The sequence below is a fragment of the Cotesia typhae genome, unplaced genomic scaffold (assembly GCF_013202065.1).
Source record: "Cotesia typhae breed Kobodo isofemale line unplaced genomic scaffold, CoteBio_Ctyphae scaffold_13, whole genome shotgun sequence".
NCBI classification, from domain to species: Eukaryota; Metazoa; Arthropoda; class Insecta; order Hymenoptera; family Braconidae; genus Cotesia; species Cotesia typhae.
The window spans coordinates 163,055-178,060 of NW_027423774.1; the positions used below are offsets into that span (position 1 = coordinate 163,055).

The window sequence follows — 15,006 nt, forward strand, 5'->3', positions numbered from 1 at the left end:
GTTTGTCGTTAAATTAAAAAATTAAATAATGTTAAGGTAATCGATTAATTATTATTTATAAATTAATTGTACTTTAAAATTTTATATTTATTTGCTATAATTAACAGTAATATATACAATGAAATAAAAACAATGATTAAAAAAAAAAAAAAAAACTTTCAATAAATTTAAATTTTAAACATATAATCATTTTTTCTGTTAATAATTTTTTTTTTTTTTTTTTTATTTTAAATATTATCACACTTTCGTTATAATTACATTGAATATTTTTAATCAAAATTAATTACAAAAAAATTAATATACTAATCATTGTTAATTACTCAATAATCAATTAAACACGTATACTTTTAGTATTAATTGAAATTAAAATTACATTCATTATTATTATTATTATTATTATTATTATTATTATTTTTAATATTATAAAACCAGTCTTATTAAAAAACGATAAATTAATAAATTTATTGCACAATTGATCGATTTATCACGTCAATCAGTAATTAGAACAATCAATAAATCGACTTGGACATTTATACACTTAACAGGTGGTGGCATGAGCAATTAACATTTGCATTAATTTTAAAATTGATTATCTATTTTATTTAAATAAAATAAATGTTTATGTTTAATTAAAAGGAATTAATTTAATAAGTTAAGTAGACGTTGTTGTTAAATCATGAACTAGAAGGACAGTCGCGCTCGTCGCTACCGTCTGAGCACTCGAGGAACCCATTGCAGACACGTGACCGCGGAAGACACTCGCCCAAAGGACACCTGTGTCCTTTGCAGGTGGGTATCAACGGCCTCACATCCTTCTGTTTCATTGACCTCTCGATCCACGGTAAATAATGAATCGTTTTTGTGTAAACACCGGGTCTCCCTGGTCTCGCACATCCGTAACCATTCGATGTAATACCGTGTAACGTGTATTTATCATTTGTTTTATCGCGACAAACAAGTGGACCACCACTGTCTCCCATGCAGGCGTCTCTTCCCCCGTCTTTTAATCCCGCGCAGAGCATTCCTGATGTTATACGATACAGCGGTAAGAATAATGTTTTTCTTCTGCATTCTTCCGTTGATATCAGAGGCAGCTCAACTTCTTGAAGTGTATCAGCTGAAAAAAATAATTAATAATTAATAATATAATACTCACCAAACAAATAATAAGAAGCAGGAGAATCAAATGAATAAAATAAATTTATAAAATTTTGCACGAATAATAAGAAAACGTAATATTCTCGGGTGCTGAGTTTCGTTTCGTTTTTTTTTTTTTTTTTTTTTTTTTTTTTTTTTTCCCTTAATTATTTTATTTTAATTGGTAATTAAACTTACGGAATATACGGCCAATTTCAAATAATTGTCCCCATCCGGTTACTGTACATGTGGTCCCACTTTTAGGTTCGCTGTCTGGCAAACAAACGGGACGTACGTAATCGCTAAAAATTACGGGTCTTTCAAGACGCAAAAGTGCGACGTCGTTTATAAATCCACTGTCGATATATTCTGGATGTAAATTTATAAAATCAAGCGTCAGTATTTGCTCGTGCGGGCTTGGAAAATTTCCTCGGCGAGTAGCTCCTATTCTCGCTACCCAGTACTCGTTCTGAGCGCTGTAAGCCGCCCATCAATCACCCAATAAATAAAAAATAAAAAAAAAAAAAAAAAAAAAAACTATCGAAATACTTACTTGTAAAAACAATGGGCGGCTGATAGAACCCATTTGTCACTAATTAAAGCGCCTCCACATTGATAATCACCTTCTTTGTAGAGTGCAACTTGCCAAGGCCAGCTTCCTGCTTCGGAACTGCCCCCTCCGACGATTCTGGAATGTCGAAAACTCCGTCTAATTTATTTATTTATTACTTCCTATTTATTAGCATACCAAGAACCTTGTATTTGGATTTCTTATCGCACTCGACATCGAGAACAATTATTTAGCATTTATAAAAAATTACCTAGCCTGTGAAGTCGTTTGCGTTCTTATTCCGCACTCCAAACTCTTGCATTTTACCTTAAGGACTTCTCCGCTCGGGCAATCTGATGTTTTAAATGTCAGACTTGTTTTATCCGGTAATTTGTCATTGAAAAATAAACTGTAGTAGATTTCGTTTCGTCCTTTTCGTTCCTCTATTACTTTTTCAACTTTTTCGTAGTCTCTGAAAATAATTTATCTTTGTAAACGAGAGAAACTTTTAATTTAAGAAAGTACAAATGAAAACTTACTGATAAGTAATAGCCTTGCAAACAGCCCGTCCAAGGTCTTCGATAGTCCAAATAGTTCTCTTATCATCCAACAAACCATCCGTGCTATTTAAACACAATTTTCCCCATTTTCCATTTTTCCTTACGCTCAAATATCCTCTATCGCTGTAACTATTTATCTCCGTCCCCAAATTGTTTTTAATATAACTGTAATCATTATTAAAACTATCTGGTTTTTTATTCACTGGAATACTAACTTTTGTATTAAATCCTTTTTGATCATTATCAATTATATTTTTAGTTTTAGTATCAACAGCTATTTCTCTACCAAAAACTTTTGTACTCTCACCCACTCTCGTTTGCCTTCCGTCAAAATTACCAAACTTTCCTGTGTTTAAAATACTCTGTTGAATATCATCCTTCAAAGTTTCTATTCTAAATGTCGTAGCAATTGTTTCTACAGCTTCTTGATCTTCTAGTTGGGAAATTGAAGTTAGAATTTTCTCCTTTTTTTCTCCCCAACTTAAAGTTTTCCTTAAGCTACTTTTATTCTCCCCAAAATTATCATCATCAATTAAAGCCGCGCATTTTTTTTCATCTTCACCTCCAGGACAATCTTTATATCCATCACAAACTTTGACAACATCAATGCAAAACCTTGAATTCCCACAAACAAACTGGCCAACAGAGCACCAATCACACTGGGATTCATCAGAATAGTCCCAACAATCTGGAACTCCGTCACAAATTTTTTGATCCAGCAATTGCGACCTCAGAAAGTCAGCACACGTACAATTTGCTTCGTCCTCAGAATTTGCGCACTCTCCCAACATGTTACACCTTCCTGCAGCGGGAAGACACTTTCCATCCGGGCATTTAAATCCTTTGCAGCTTTCAGAATTTTCTTCTGCAATTTCTTCTTTATCCTTGATAATTTTATTAAGAATTTTTTTATAAACTTCAATCCCGTCCCTACTTAATGTAATATCACTGCTGAAATTTCCCGCAATCGTTTTATTACCCATCGCAACATCCGCAAATTTCTTTAGCTCCTCAACATTTATTAAATTCTTATGATTTTTATCAATTTCCGGAAACATTGTCACCCTCGTACTTGTTTCCTTGTTTCCTTTCATAGAATCTAAATCCGTTCTAATCTCAGCCAATTTTCTCAATTTCTCTAAAATTGTCTCCTTTTCCTGGGTCGAAATTTTCCGATCAAAAGCCTGCAGAGTCTTCAAATCAAATGTTTCCAAATCACTAGGACTAATTTTATCACTAAACGATCGATTTTCCGAATTCGCTATTTCAAAATTTTTTCTATTTTCTTCTATTTCTTCTTGATAATTATAATTTATTGGCGGTGAAGTAGAATTGGTAACATCAAAGCTCAAAACCACATTGTTAGTCCTAACTTTGGTAGAAACTTTGGTGGTAATTGACGTAACGACTTGTACAATACTCTGTATCGGTCGATGCTCTTCTATATTCGACGGCTTGCTCTCGAGATCTGTAGTACTGAATAACTTCTCCAACAATTCACTACTTTTAATACTACCTTGATCTGTCAGTGACTTTTGGCTTTCCGTAACATTTGGTATGCGCGAATTGGCATCTCGATTTTCATCTCTCACAATGTTTGCCTTTAAAGTTTCATTGTAAATCTTTTTCTGCTCAATTTCAGGTTTAGTTTCGTTATTCCACGTCCAAATAAACAGTCCCGGTCCCGGAGCTTGAGTTTGATCCTCCGTTGTTTCCAAAATTTCCGAAGCCACAGTAACTTGCTGAAGATCCAATTTTTCAATATCAAAATTAGTGTGCAGCAATTCAGCATCAATCTCAGTAGTGCTCAAAATAATAACTTTATCATTATCAATCCGGCCCGTCGAACCTGATGTGACGGGAAGATAAACTTCAGTAGAACTAAAATCTTCATATTTTCCATTATAATTACTTTGATTAATTATCTTTTCACTTTCGTTTTGTTTAATTTGAAATTTTTCTGGATTTAAATTAATTTTATCTACAGGAATGGTGTGCCTAAAAGGTTTCAAGGTTCCCGAATGCTCCACCAGACTAGGATTACTTTCTCCATTCAAATTAGGTGTTTTGTAGCTCGTATAAATCGGCTGCTTTTCGTCTTTCTCATAAATCATCTCCGGCAGAGCCGCAATATCCAAAAATTTATTCCTTGACTCTAGATCCAGCTCCAAGTCCAATTCTGAAACTGGCTCGGCTATTCCAACCCCGGAAATTTCAGGAAATTCAGGAGTCAGCAAAATCGGCTCCTCAGTTTCTATAATCGGATGCTTTGAACTTACTGGCTTAAAGTTCTGAGTCCCAGAAGAAGTTCCCAAATGCAAATTAAAAGTTTCTGGAGGAAGTTGGCCAGATACTTCAATCTCCGGTTTTTCGAGCTCTTCTACCCCTGGAATTTTATTTTTGAATTTTCCATTGGGCCTGAAATTCAATATTTCTTCCGGGACTATTCTGTCGTGGGGGAAATCCGTGTCCTGCATGTCAACAGGTGACAAAGCTACCGTAGGAAGGTTGAATTTGATTGCTGGGGGTGGAGTCGTCAAAGAGATCTTTTCTATTTCAATGGAACTTTCATTTTTCGCCCCAGAATCATTCAGTTTTGACTCTTGACTGTAACTGGGTATAATTGGACGCCAAGGAGATTCTTCAAAATCTGGCTGTGGAAAATTGTTGAAAGGTTTTTTTGTAGTAGTAGTAGTAGTGGTAGTAGTATTTTCTTTTTTCGAATTAACTGAACTAGTAATTTCTTCAGTTGTTGTTTCTTTTCCAATCTTTGCTTCCTTTTTTATTTCGATGACTCCTGATTCGATTTTGGTCTCAGTTTTTTGAAGTTGAGAACTAATCTCGGTGGTGGTTTTGGTGGTCACGGGATTGATTTTGGTCGCCTGGTAGGTTCCTTGGATGGTCGGAATATTTGCAAAGTCAATGTCAGCCTCGCTGGGTTCCATTCTGATGGGTTTTGAATTTAGATTTGATTTCGATTTAGTGTTGATCAGGAGTGTGTTATTTCTGGAGGGACGGAGAAGTCCATTTTTAGTTATCATCACGTTGCGCTGGGACACCAGGGGTTTTTGCGTCCTCGGAGAAACATCGGTAAGTCCTGGAAAAGGACATAATTAAATAAATAAGGAAGGTTAATTTAATTGACATGTGTTAATGTTTTTTATTTTATTTTAGTAGTTAATTTGATTTAATATTATATTTAATTGATTATAATTTTAATTAATTTTAATTACTGCGGACGATAATGTTGGTGAGATCTAGTTCTATATCATTGAAGAGTGATGAAGATGAGTAGGTTTCTTGAGCAATTATATCCTGTACAGTTTCTTCGACGTTAGTTATGCTACGGGGAATCTTTCTTCTGTCCAGGTACAACCTGAAAAAGACCTTGAGCGTGCCATTTTCAAATCTGTCTATGATAGCTTGCTTGAACGAGGGTCCAAGGACACTTCTTTTGAAGAGGGCGTCAAACTATAAACGACAAAAGAATTTTTTATTTATTTATAAATATAAAATATAAATAAATTGTGTTGCTTTATTTATTATCTTAGATATTTTTTACGGTAAAATAATATAGCAACATACTTATATGTATTTATATTTATTTTATCGGTGCTTTGAATTATTGTTTTTGCCGGTATGTCATGCGAAATATTACTGCGCTAAGACCATACAAGAGACTGATGACTAAGAACTAATACTAAATAACTAAGATACCAAAGCAAATACAATTTGACTCACTATGTTTTTGTATTTGCGTTCCTTCTCGCGGAATACCATGCTCGTATTTAGTTTTAGCATCGGATTATACTTTTCTCCTTTGTTAATCCGTATACTGCAGGAGAACACGATTACCCCTGTAAAAGATTTTTTTGTTTGTTAATTTTTTTTATGTTTAGAAAAACAGTTTTTGGAAATACTTACCATTGGTCGAGTCGGATCTCATGGCTGAAAAAAAAAATTTTTTTTTTTTTCATTAGTAATAAAAATATTATTATTATGTTTAATAATTATTTTTGGTTTTAAACTTACCTCCCATCCATAAAGCCAGCCCGGCAATAGCTACTACTACAATTATTACTAATAATGCTGCTATTATGAGCACGGCGCTGCCAACTTTCCATCTGGCGTTCCCGTGTGTTTTTGAAGGATGTGGAGGTACACGTGACCATGCTGATCTCGGTGGTAAATAATAATCGTTCTGAAAAAAAAAATAATACATTGTTTTTTGAGACAATATTTTAATCTTAATTTTAAAATTTTAATAATTCATTCAAGTTAACTTTTACGAAAATAGTTGCCAAGTCCTACATGAAAGAGTACATAAAGTACTTTGTTGTAACTAGTTTAAATATCCAGACAATTCCGAGTATGATGTAGCGAATTTGTTTTATTATCATTTATTAATATTAAAAAATTATATTAAATTTACGATATTGTCCGTAACGGTATTTTGTAAGGACATTCATCGTGCAGAACACAAATGGTCTGTGCCGTTATGAACGTCATCATGGTCATCGGCAATGTGTTTAGAATTTTTATAACTCGCGGCAGAACAATCACGACAATCACTTTTAATAGTATATTATAGATACAAACAACCCCGCAACAACTACCATCAATGATAATAATCATAATCATAATAATAATAATAATAATAATAATAATAATAATAATAATAATAATAATAAAATCATTTTCATAATATATAAAATTATAATAATTACAAACTACAAGTGCTCTTAATTAATCTATATTAAATATTATTATACTATAAATATAAGGAAGAAGCATTAATATTGAGCATAAATACTATTAGCTCTCAGTATCGCTTAAGTATTTTCATTCACATCTGCTTTTTAATTCAAATCAACACATTTAAGGATGTTTGTTTTTTATTCACTAATTGTTATACATTTAATTTAAAAAACTAGACAGTTTTTCATGATAAATTTTTAAAAGATAAAAATTAATCACAAAACACCTGTAGCATTTTGAAATATAAAATAAAATAAATGGGGGAAAAAAAAAAAAAAGTCCTATTTGATCTGAGTTTATCTGAAAAAATTTTACCCCGAGTTTTTTATCTAAAAATCTTACCGTCCATTAACATCAGGAATGTCGGTAAATAAAGAAAAGCCTCGTATTAAATAAAGAGTGATGCTGGTAGAGTATAAAATAGTGGCTGCTCGAGAACGATTACTCCGACTCAACAGAATCCCTTCAAGCTGATCGCAATTATTTTTTACTTTTTTACTTTGGCGTAGTAAAACAGAAACAATAAAAATTAAATATTGAAGCAGAAACTCATTTAATAAAAAATAACTTTAATAAAAGAATTTACTGATGAATAGATGAAGGACAAGATAAAAAAAAAAAAAAAAAAAAAACTACCGATTATATTATGATATATTAGAACCCTGATCGGTGCTTAGTCAGATTAGCGATCCTATTGTGGGAAGCAATTAAATGACGTGTCTTATCATATATTATGCATACATTTATCTAGGTCAATGGCTATAATCTAGATCGCGATGGTCGTCCTTAAATATTCATCGGCTCTTAGAAAAATAACATTGACGTAATAAATAATAAAAAAATAAATAGGAGAATGAAAACAAAGCTTAGAGGGTTTGCCGAGTAAAAATAAAAGCGCATTGTTGAATTAAAGATTGATGCATCTTCTCGGTACTCAACAGCTCACTTACACTGTGATACCAAGCATGACAAAATATTCGGATCACAGAGCGTGGTAACAGCTACATGGCGACTCATAAAACATCATTAGCCCTTACTAAATTACTAAATAATAACTTGCGGAAGTGACACCCTCTCTATATTTAGTCTGGGCTTTAATTTAGATTTGTACTTTTTTTTTTTTTTTTCCTTAATTGTCTCGGGTAATTATTGTGATTTGTTAATTTATCTTTGGTTTCAATCAAAGTAAATTTATTTGCTGACGATAAATTGCATATAAAAATTTTAATTTTGGTAAAAATCTGTTATTTTGCCGTAAAATTAATTTTATTTCTATAAAACTTGAACCGGGGAAAAAAATGGTGAATATTACTGGAGGTATTTATAATAATTAAAACAACAAAATAATGAATAATAAATAAAACGTTAAAAAGGGACGTAGATGCAAATGAATTCAGCGGCGTGACTCAGTGATTTCCGGTGTATCGTATTCGTGCATGATCATGTTTAGAATCGGCTACTGCACTTGCAAGAATTTATTTAACTATCGCTGTTACTTGAATTATTTCATAATATAACTGGCGAGGATCATTTAATTCACGATTCCCATTATTTATAAATTTACAAATAAACGGAAGCATCGACACAAAGCGTCCAATAATTTCAATTTGAGATTATCCAGACACCTCAAATAGTTATCGTTATCCTTATGTTTAATGCATGAGGTAGGTAAATATAAATACAAATAAGGGAAAATAAAAGTCTAACAGAGAGCAGACGGAATATATATTTATATATTTATAAGTTAAGTGTAAGATCGAGTGAAGATGTAATGTAAAGAGGGTAAATAACCGTCTAGAGACCGAGTCTAAGGCTTCATTAGCGAGACAAGGACATTAATATATATATATATATATATATATATATATATATATATATATATATATATATATATATATATATATCGAGAGCGACCTTGAAGGATCTTTGCACTCGTCGCATCTTCCAACTCGTTGAAGGACGTACACTTTACGTCTAGGTCATGATCCTCTGATCAGCCCTACACTTATCTTTAAATAAATAAATTATTTATTTATTATTTATAGAATTTATTGCTTTCGGCCAAAGTAAAAATAATTATTTTTATTATTTTCAATATATCTTTTTTACTCATTCTCATTACATCTCTTTGTAATTTATTTTTTTTTCCACTGACTTTGCAGTGGAATTAACTATTAAAGTTATTACTTTTAAAATAATATCAAGAATTAAATTTGAAATTAAAAAATTCTCAGGGTAACATAATCGTAACAATGCGAATCGTTGATTTTAAAAATAAATAATTTTATATTAAGTAATAGCCTCTCATACAACAATTTATAATTATATAATTCAAATATTAATAATTAAACCAATCATACCAACAGAATATTAGGCCAATGAACCTAACTGTTGATCATTGTAAACTATAACCGCTTCGGGTCATAATCTAAAGGATAATATAGGTCCAATCGATCACGGCATCATCATCATCATCATCATCATCATCATCTTCTTCTTCTTCTTCTTCTTCTTCTTCTTCTTCTTCTTAGGTCACTTGGGTAATTAAGCTCGAAAAAATCCTTGTGATTGCCGTTTTTTTTATTAAACATTTTACCACATTCGCGTGCGATATATTTTGATTGCACCAGACTCACTGAACTCTATTTAATGGAAAACAGTTTTAAAAATGACTTTAATTGAAGCTCAGTCGGGTATGATGTAGACGGGAATTTATTCTATATATTTGATGACTTTTTATATTTCTCATTGTTAACCTTGTTACGAAATCGGATTAAAGAAAGCTTTAATTTTTTTTAAAAAAAATTACATATATAATTTATAATAAATTAACAGAACAAAATAAACTGAAAAATAGAGCTCAGTTGGAACTAGGTGTGATCTGTTTCCAGTACACCTTGTAATACTTGTACTTGACTCATAAAGTTAATAAAGTTTTGCTGAGATGAGAAAATAGTTCTGGTCTAATATACTTGAATGATTTGTTAAAGTCTTCGTAAATCATAGTAATAATAATAATAATAATAATAAATAATAAATACTTTTGATGGTCTGTTGGCAAAGTGAAGATGGAAACTAATCATACGTTTCCAACTAAACAGATATTTTAATTATGTAAACAATGTAATATGTTGTAATCACCGGTTGTCTTCGGTTAAATAACTGGATGTTTATGTACTAACTATACACTAAGTGCTCTTTTCTAATACTGTATAAGTAATTGTTTATTATTTAATGATATAAATAACTGATAATGAATGAGGTGTAAAAATATTCGCTTTTAGGCTTTTAATTGGGATTAGTTAATTTGTTGATTTAATTCACCATTGTTGAGGTTTTAATAAATGGTGTGAAGGTATTTTATTAATTGAATTTTAAATTATTTTTCAATCGTGGGTATTTTTTAGATTTATTTTCTTTAGATAATTAGTGGTTAAATATTTTTTTTTTTTAATTTTCATTTATACAGACTAATTAAATAATATAATACTTGATTTTCCCCTTTTCCTGATTATTTAATATTTTAGTAGTAATAAAATTTAGAGAAAAAGTCATTGACCGAAAGAAGGTAATATTATTATTTTTGATAGTGACTAGTCGTGGGTAACCTGTTATGTTTATATAAATGTGTAAATTTGATTTAAAACAACCGATTACCGAGGTTTAAAGGAATATATAACCAAGAAACTGTAATAATACAATATAGTAATACATACATATAATATAATATAGTAGAGCTGAGCCCAAAAGACTATTATATAAAGAATGTGAATTCGAATTCCACCAAGACTAAGTAGGTGTAAAAATGGTGTATTGGCAAAAATCCAAAGTTAACTTGAAGTAGGTTAAGTGTGACGTATGATAATAACGATAATAATAAATATATAATATGGTGTACGTGTGTTTCTTCTCATTTCACATGATGATCGGTTAGTAGGAGCAAGGAGCATTTCATTCTCTCTCTCTCTCTCCCCATACGCTCATTATACGCTCTTTGACTCTCGAGCTCGTTTGGTATTCCACCCGAAGTATGCCAGCGAATAACTGTATCCTAGTGTCGAAGACCGGGTCTCTCTCCCTGGTCCTCACTGTTCGTCTCCTCGTTCTCACAGCTCACAGCTGAGCCAATATCGCTAGGACCTTAGGTCAGTTTATATCTATACCACGGCTCTTCTTGTCTTGAAGAGTATAATATACTTTACACTGACAGAACAGTTTAATAAATTATTTATTAATTACCGAATATTAAAAAAATTTTAAATAAATTCTTGCCAATTATCAAAAATCCTCTTCTAATAATAACCCTCAGTTTTAACACATCCTTGAAGCCCTCTATTTTCCATTTCCGCGTACAAAATTACGGTACTTACAGCCAATTTAAAATGTAAATAAATTTAATTTAACAAGCCCTTAACTTAAAAGTATACTAATTTGAGGTGAATATTTTCTGATGAATGGGTTAATGTCTCGGGGCTTCAGACTTATCAACTTCAGGCAGTTAAAAACTTAAAATTTCTCAAGTGAGGTATTTTTTCCCGCGCCTCAGTCTCGAATTCGGTACCATGCCAGTAGTTACTCTCATTCTCCTTCTTCAGCTCTTTTGGTCTCGCGGTCTCGGTAGTGCGATTAGCATAAAAGATAATCGCACTCCGCAACTCTGACTTGCTAACGGCGTTCAAAACGACGCTCCCTTTACTTATTTTATTTTATTTTTTTACTCCTTCTATTCTCTATCTTCCTCCCGGGTCGACTTTCAGGGCCTGAGAAAGACGAGTTCAAACTACTCTTCTCTTCACACACATGGATCCTATATATTTATCAATGTTGCTTTTTACTCTTACTATTACACATTACATATTATATTTTACCAGAGTAACTTTACTCAGTATTCATACTTGAGCAATCAAAACTGAGAATCTTGATCAAGTATTTTTATTTTTATTATAAATAAAAATTATAATTTTAATTATTTTAAAAAAGTAAGTAAGATTTTAGATGAGGAAATGTACAATGCAAATTTATAAGTAAAGTACACTCGATTAATACAACAACAGGAAGGATTAAAATAAAAGTCTGCAAGTGTACAAGTGTTGGCTAATGTAAGCGTGAACTTGAAAACCTCAAGGCATTATGCAATTCTTTCTCCAACGGGAGAGTCAAGGTTGAGGTTCCCGTGTATGTTCTATTATGTTTATCTGCACCAAGTTATGATGGCTAAACTCCTTTTACTCTAGCACTAGTTCTTCTGTATAAATGCATGTACTGCGTTATAACTGATAGCCATTGTTCTAACTGTTTTTGTTTTAATTGTTTATGGGAAGGAAAATTCGTCAGCAGTGAGGTTTTTTTTTTTATTTTTTTTTTTTACTGTGTTTATAGTTTTATTTTTCTAGGTCATGCTAACTTTTTTATTACGATGTTTTTGCGGAGCAACACGTGCCATTGACATTCTTTGGAGTTTTTCAAGGATATTTTTTTTTTTTTTTCCCACTTTAGTTTAATTAGTTTACATAAAGTAATTAATTTCATTTTAGGAGTTATAACAGATAGTTTTGAATAATTTGTTATAAAATATTAAATTACTAAAAAAAAAAAAAAAAAATAGACAAATAACTTACCTGATAAGGATAAATACCAGGATGATAATAATTAGGAGTAGTCAAAGCCGGGTGACTTTTACTACTGCCGCACATAGACGCCATTTTAAAAATAATAATTTGTTTAGTTTTTATCAATTGTTATTATTAATAAAAGTTTGTGTTTACTTAGGGTAATTCAATCCTTGAGTATATTTGTTCATTTTTATACCGCGTCATGCTGGTTTTATCACTCTTAAATAAAATTGTTTATCAAAGACTTGACTGGAATTAAAATTAAGAGACTTAAACGCCCGGGTAGGAAATATAAGATATAATATTTAATATTTATTATTAAAGATGATGGAACAATATTTATTTTATTTTGATCATCACTTGTAATTTATTCACTGGAGATTCACACTCGAAGGTCATGCGAAACTTGCTCAATAATTTTTATAAATAGTTATTATCACGACCGGTATTGATAATGATAACTATAATAATAGTCCTCAAGTTCAACAGAAGATACAGAGTTACTTTAAATAAATTAATTTTCACTTATCCATCTGTAAGTAAGTTCATTGATCTGACATTTAACATTGGGTAGTAATTATTTCCTCATCTACCAGTTTATGAATTTATCGAATGCAATCTCGCGGTCATTAGCCCCGTGAGAATATTCATCGAAATGTCAAATAAATTTTCGCGTTCAAATTGTTATTAAATTCGAGTGTTAACGTTATTGATTAAAACTACCGATTTCAATAATTTATAGTTTTATGATTTTTATTGAAGTCTGTTGTTGAGGAATCGGCATGAATAGTTATAGTTATAGTTATATATATCTAGCTGTGTGATAACGCAACGTCTTTATTTCAAGACGGTTGACCACCGACTGACGACTGGACGATCTTCACCGCCATTCTTCATCTTCATTCTTTTACTAAAGCCGTACACCGGCAACTCCCCTGCTACACTCTGCTCTACACTATCTCACCTTCCCATTCCTACCTCTGCATTCGAGTCAACTACTTTAACTTGCTGGCTTTAGCTTTAGCTTTAGTATTAACTTTGGTCGACGGTGTATGGGTCTAGGTAAACGTGTATTATCTTGTAGGTATACGATGATTCAACCAACAACATCTCTTGCATCCATTCTAACATCTACTTACTTTATTTTTTTTTTTTTTTTTTTTTTTTTTTTTTAATAACAAATTAATCCCAAACGTTTTTTATTTTTTTAAAATCGAAATTAGAAACAATATTAATTTTTTTCTTCACACTTTTAAATTAACAACTAATATTTCTATATCAAATATTATACAACTGATATAAAAAAAACCTCAAAAATTTTATCTGTCTAATAAAAATATTACACCGATAACTTAATTCTAGAGAGTACTTAAACTCAAACTTTCCCTGAATGATTATCTTGGTTACAGATTTTTCTCTTTATATCAATCAAGTTAATTTTTTAGTCCTTAATAACCGTGATTCGAAAAAAGTAACAATAAAATAACACGTTTGGAGTGTTGAAAACAAATATTTATCCTCTGTTGGAATAAAAGTAAGTAGTTATGTATAAATAAGGCTTTGAAATAAAAATGTCCAGGAAAGGATAAAAGGTAGGAAAAAAAAAAAAAAAAAAAAAAAAAAAAAAAAGGCGTAAATGACCTGTGGATGGGTGAGGTTACAGAATTCCATTTATAATTTCTTCCCTCTGTATCTATATCTTCTCTAGTTGGTACATCGTATCAAACGACTCGGTACCATAGATATATAAATATATAGAGAGTAAGAAGCTAGCCGGAAATGGATGGGATTCGTTGTGAGTTATAAGTGTAAGTAAAGCCGTTGATCGAGATTAGAAACGAGCCGGTGTAAGGGCGCATGGTGCATCGAGAACCTGTTCGGTTCCATCTATATCCAAGAGCATGGTATTATATCGCGACGGGAGTTGGCACACACCTTTTATTTGTCTCAGTGTCAAGTGTTTATATCAGGGGCTACCATACCCACATATTCTATCTATCCTCCAAACGTTTTTAGGTCGTTATATAAAGACAACAAACAATATAGCGGCTAATTCGATCCATCCAATCCACTCTTCATTTTCTTGACCTCACTCACTCGCTCTGTTACTCCAAAAATCTCGTAACAGCAGCCGAGAGTTGTTAAAAAATTTATCTAAAAACTTACCCAGCTTCTATATCTATATATCACTTACTAGTTCAAGTTCGTTTTTTATTTTTATTTATTAGGCTTTATACTTTTTTTCTCATCTCCATCGCAAGATTTTCATTTAATTTTCGACCTTCGCGGGCTATTTAACTTGCACGAGGACAACGAGGTACTTAGATTTAAGTAGGTCTTCTCTTCACTTCATAAATTTTGGTTTTAAGGTTTTACTTAGTAAAATACT

The 15,006-nt window shown here is 31.5% G+C and overlaps 1 protein-coding gene across 3 annotated transcripts; it reads right to left on the reverse strand.

The window, feature by feature from the left end:
* Positions 1-204: 204 nt before the first annotated feature.
* LOC141534672 (uncharacterized) lies at positions 205-13,451 on the reverse strand. Of its 3 annotated transcripts, none has more exons than XM_074254180.1 (10): positions 12,624-13,451; positions 6,280-6,448; positions 6,172-6,195; positions 5,989-6,104; positions 5,481-5,718; positions 2,227-5,344; positions 1,959-2,159; positions 1,691-1,840; positions 1,336-1,613; positions 205-1,117 (listed from the first exon to the last, which is right to left on the reverse strand). In XM_074254180.1, exons 1-10 carry the CDS (start codon positions 12,705-12,707, stop codon positions 675-677), a joined length of 4,821 nt encoding a protein of 1,606 aa, XP_074110281.1. In that variant the 5' UTR covers positions 12,708-13,451; the 3' UTR covers positions 205-674. The 3 variants fall into 3 exon arrangements, with proteins under 3 accessions (XP_074110281.1, XP_074110282.1, XP_074110283.1); XM_074254181.1 differs by having other exon boundaries at positions 206-1,117; positions 1,691-1,825; XM_074254182.1 differs by lacking the exon at positions 1,336-1,613 and having other exon boundaries at positions 987-1,117.
* Between the last annotated feature and the right edge of the window lie 1,555 nt (positions 13,452-15,006).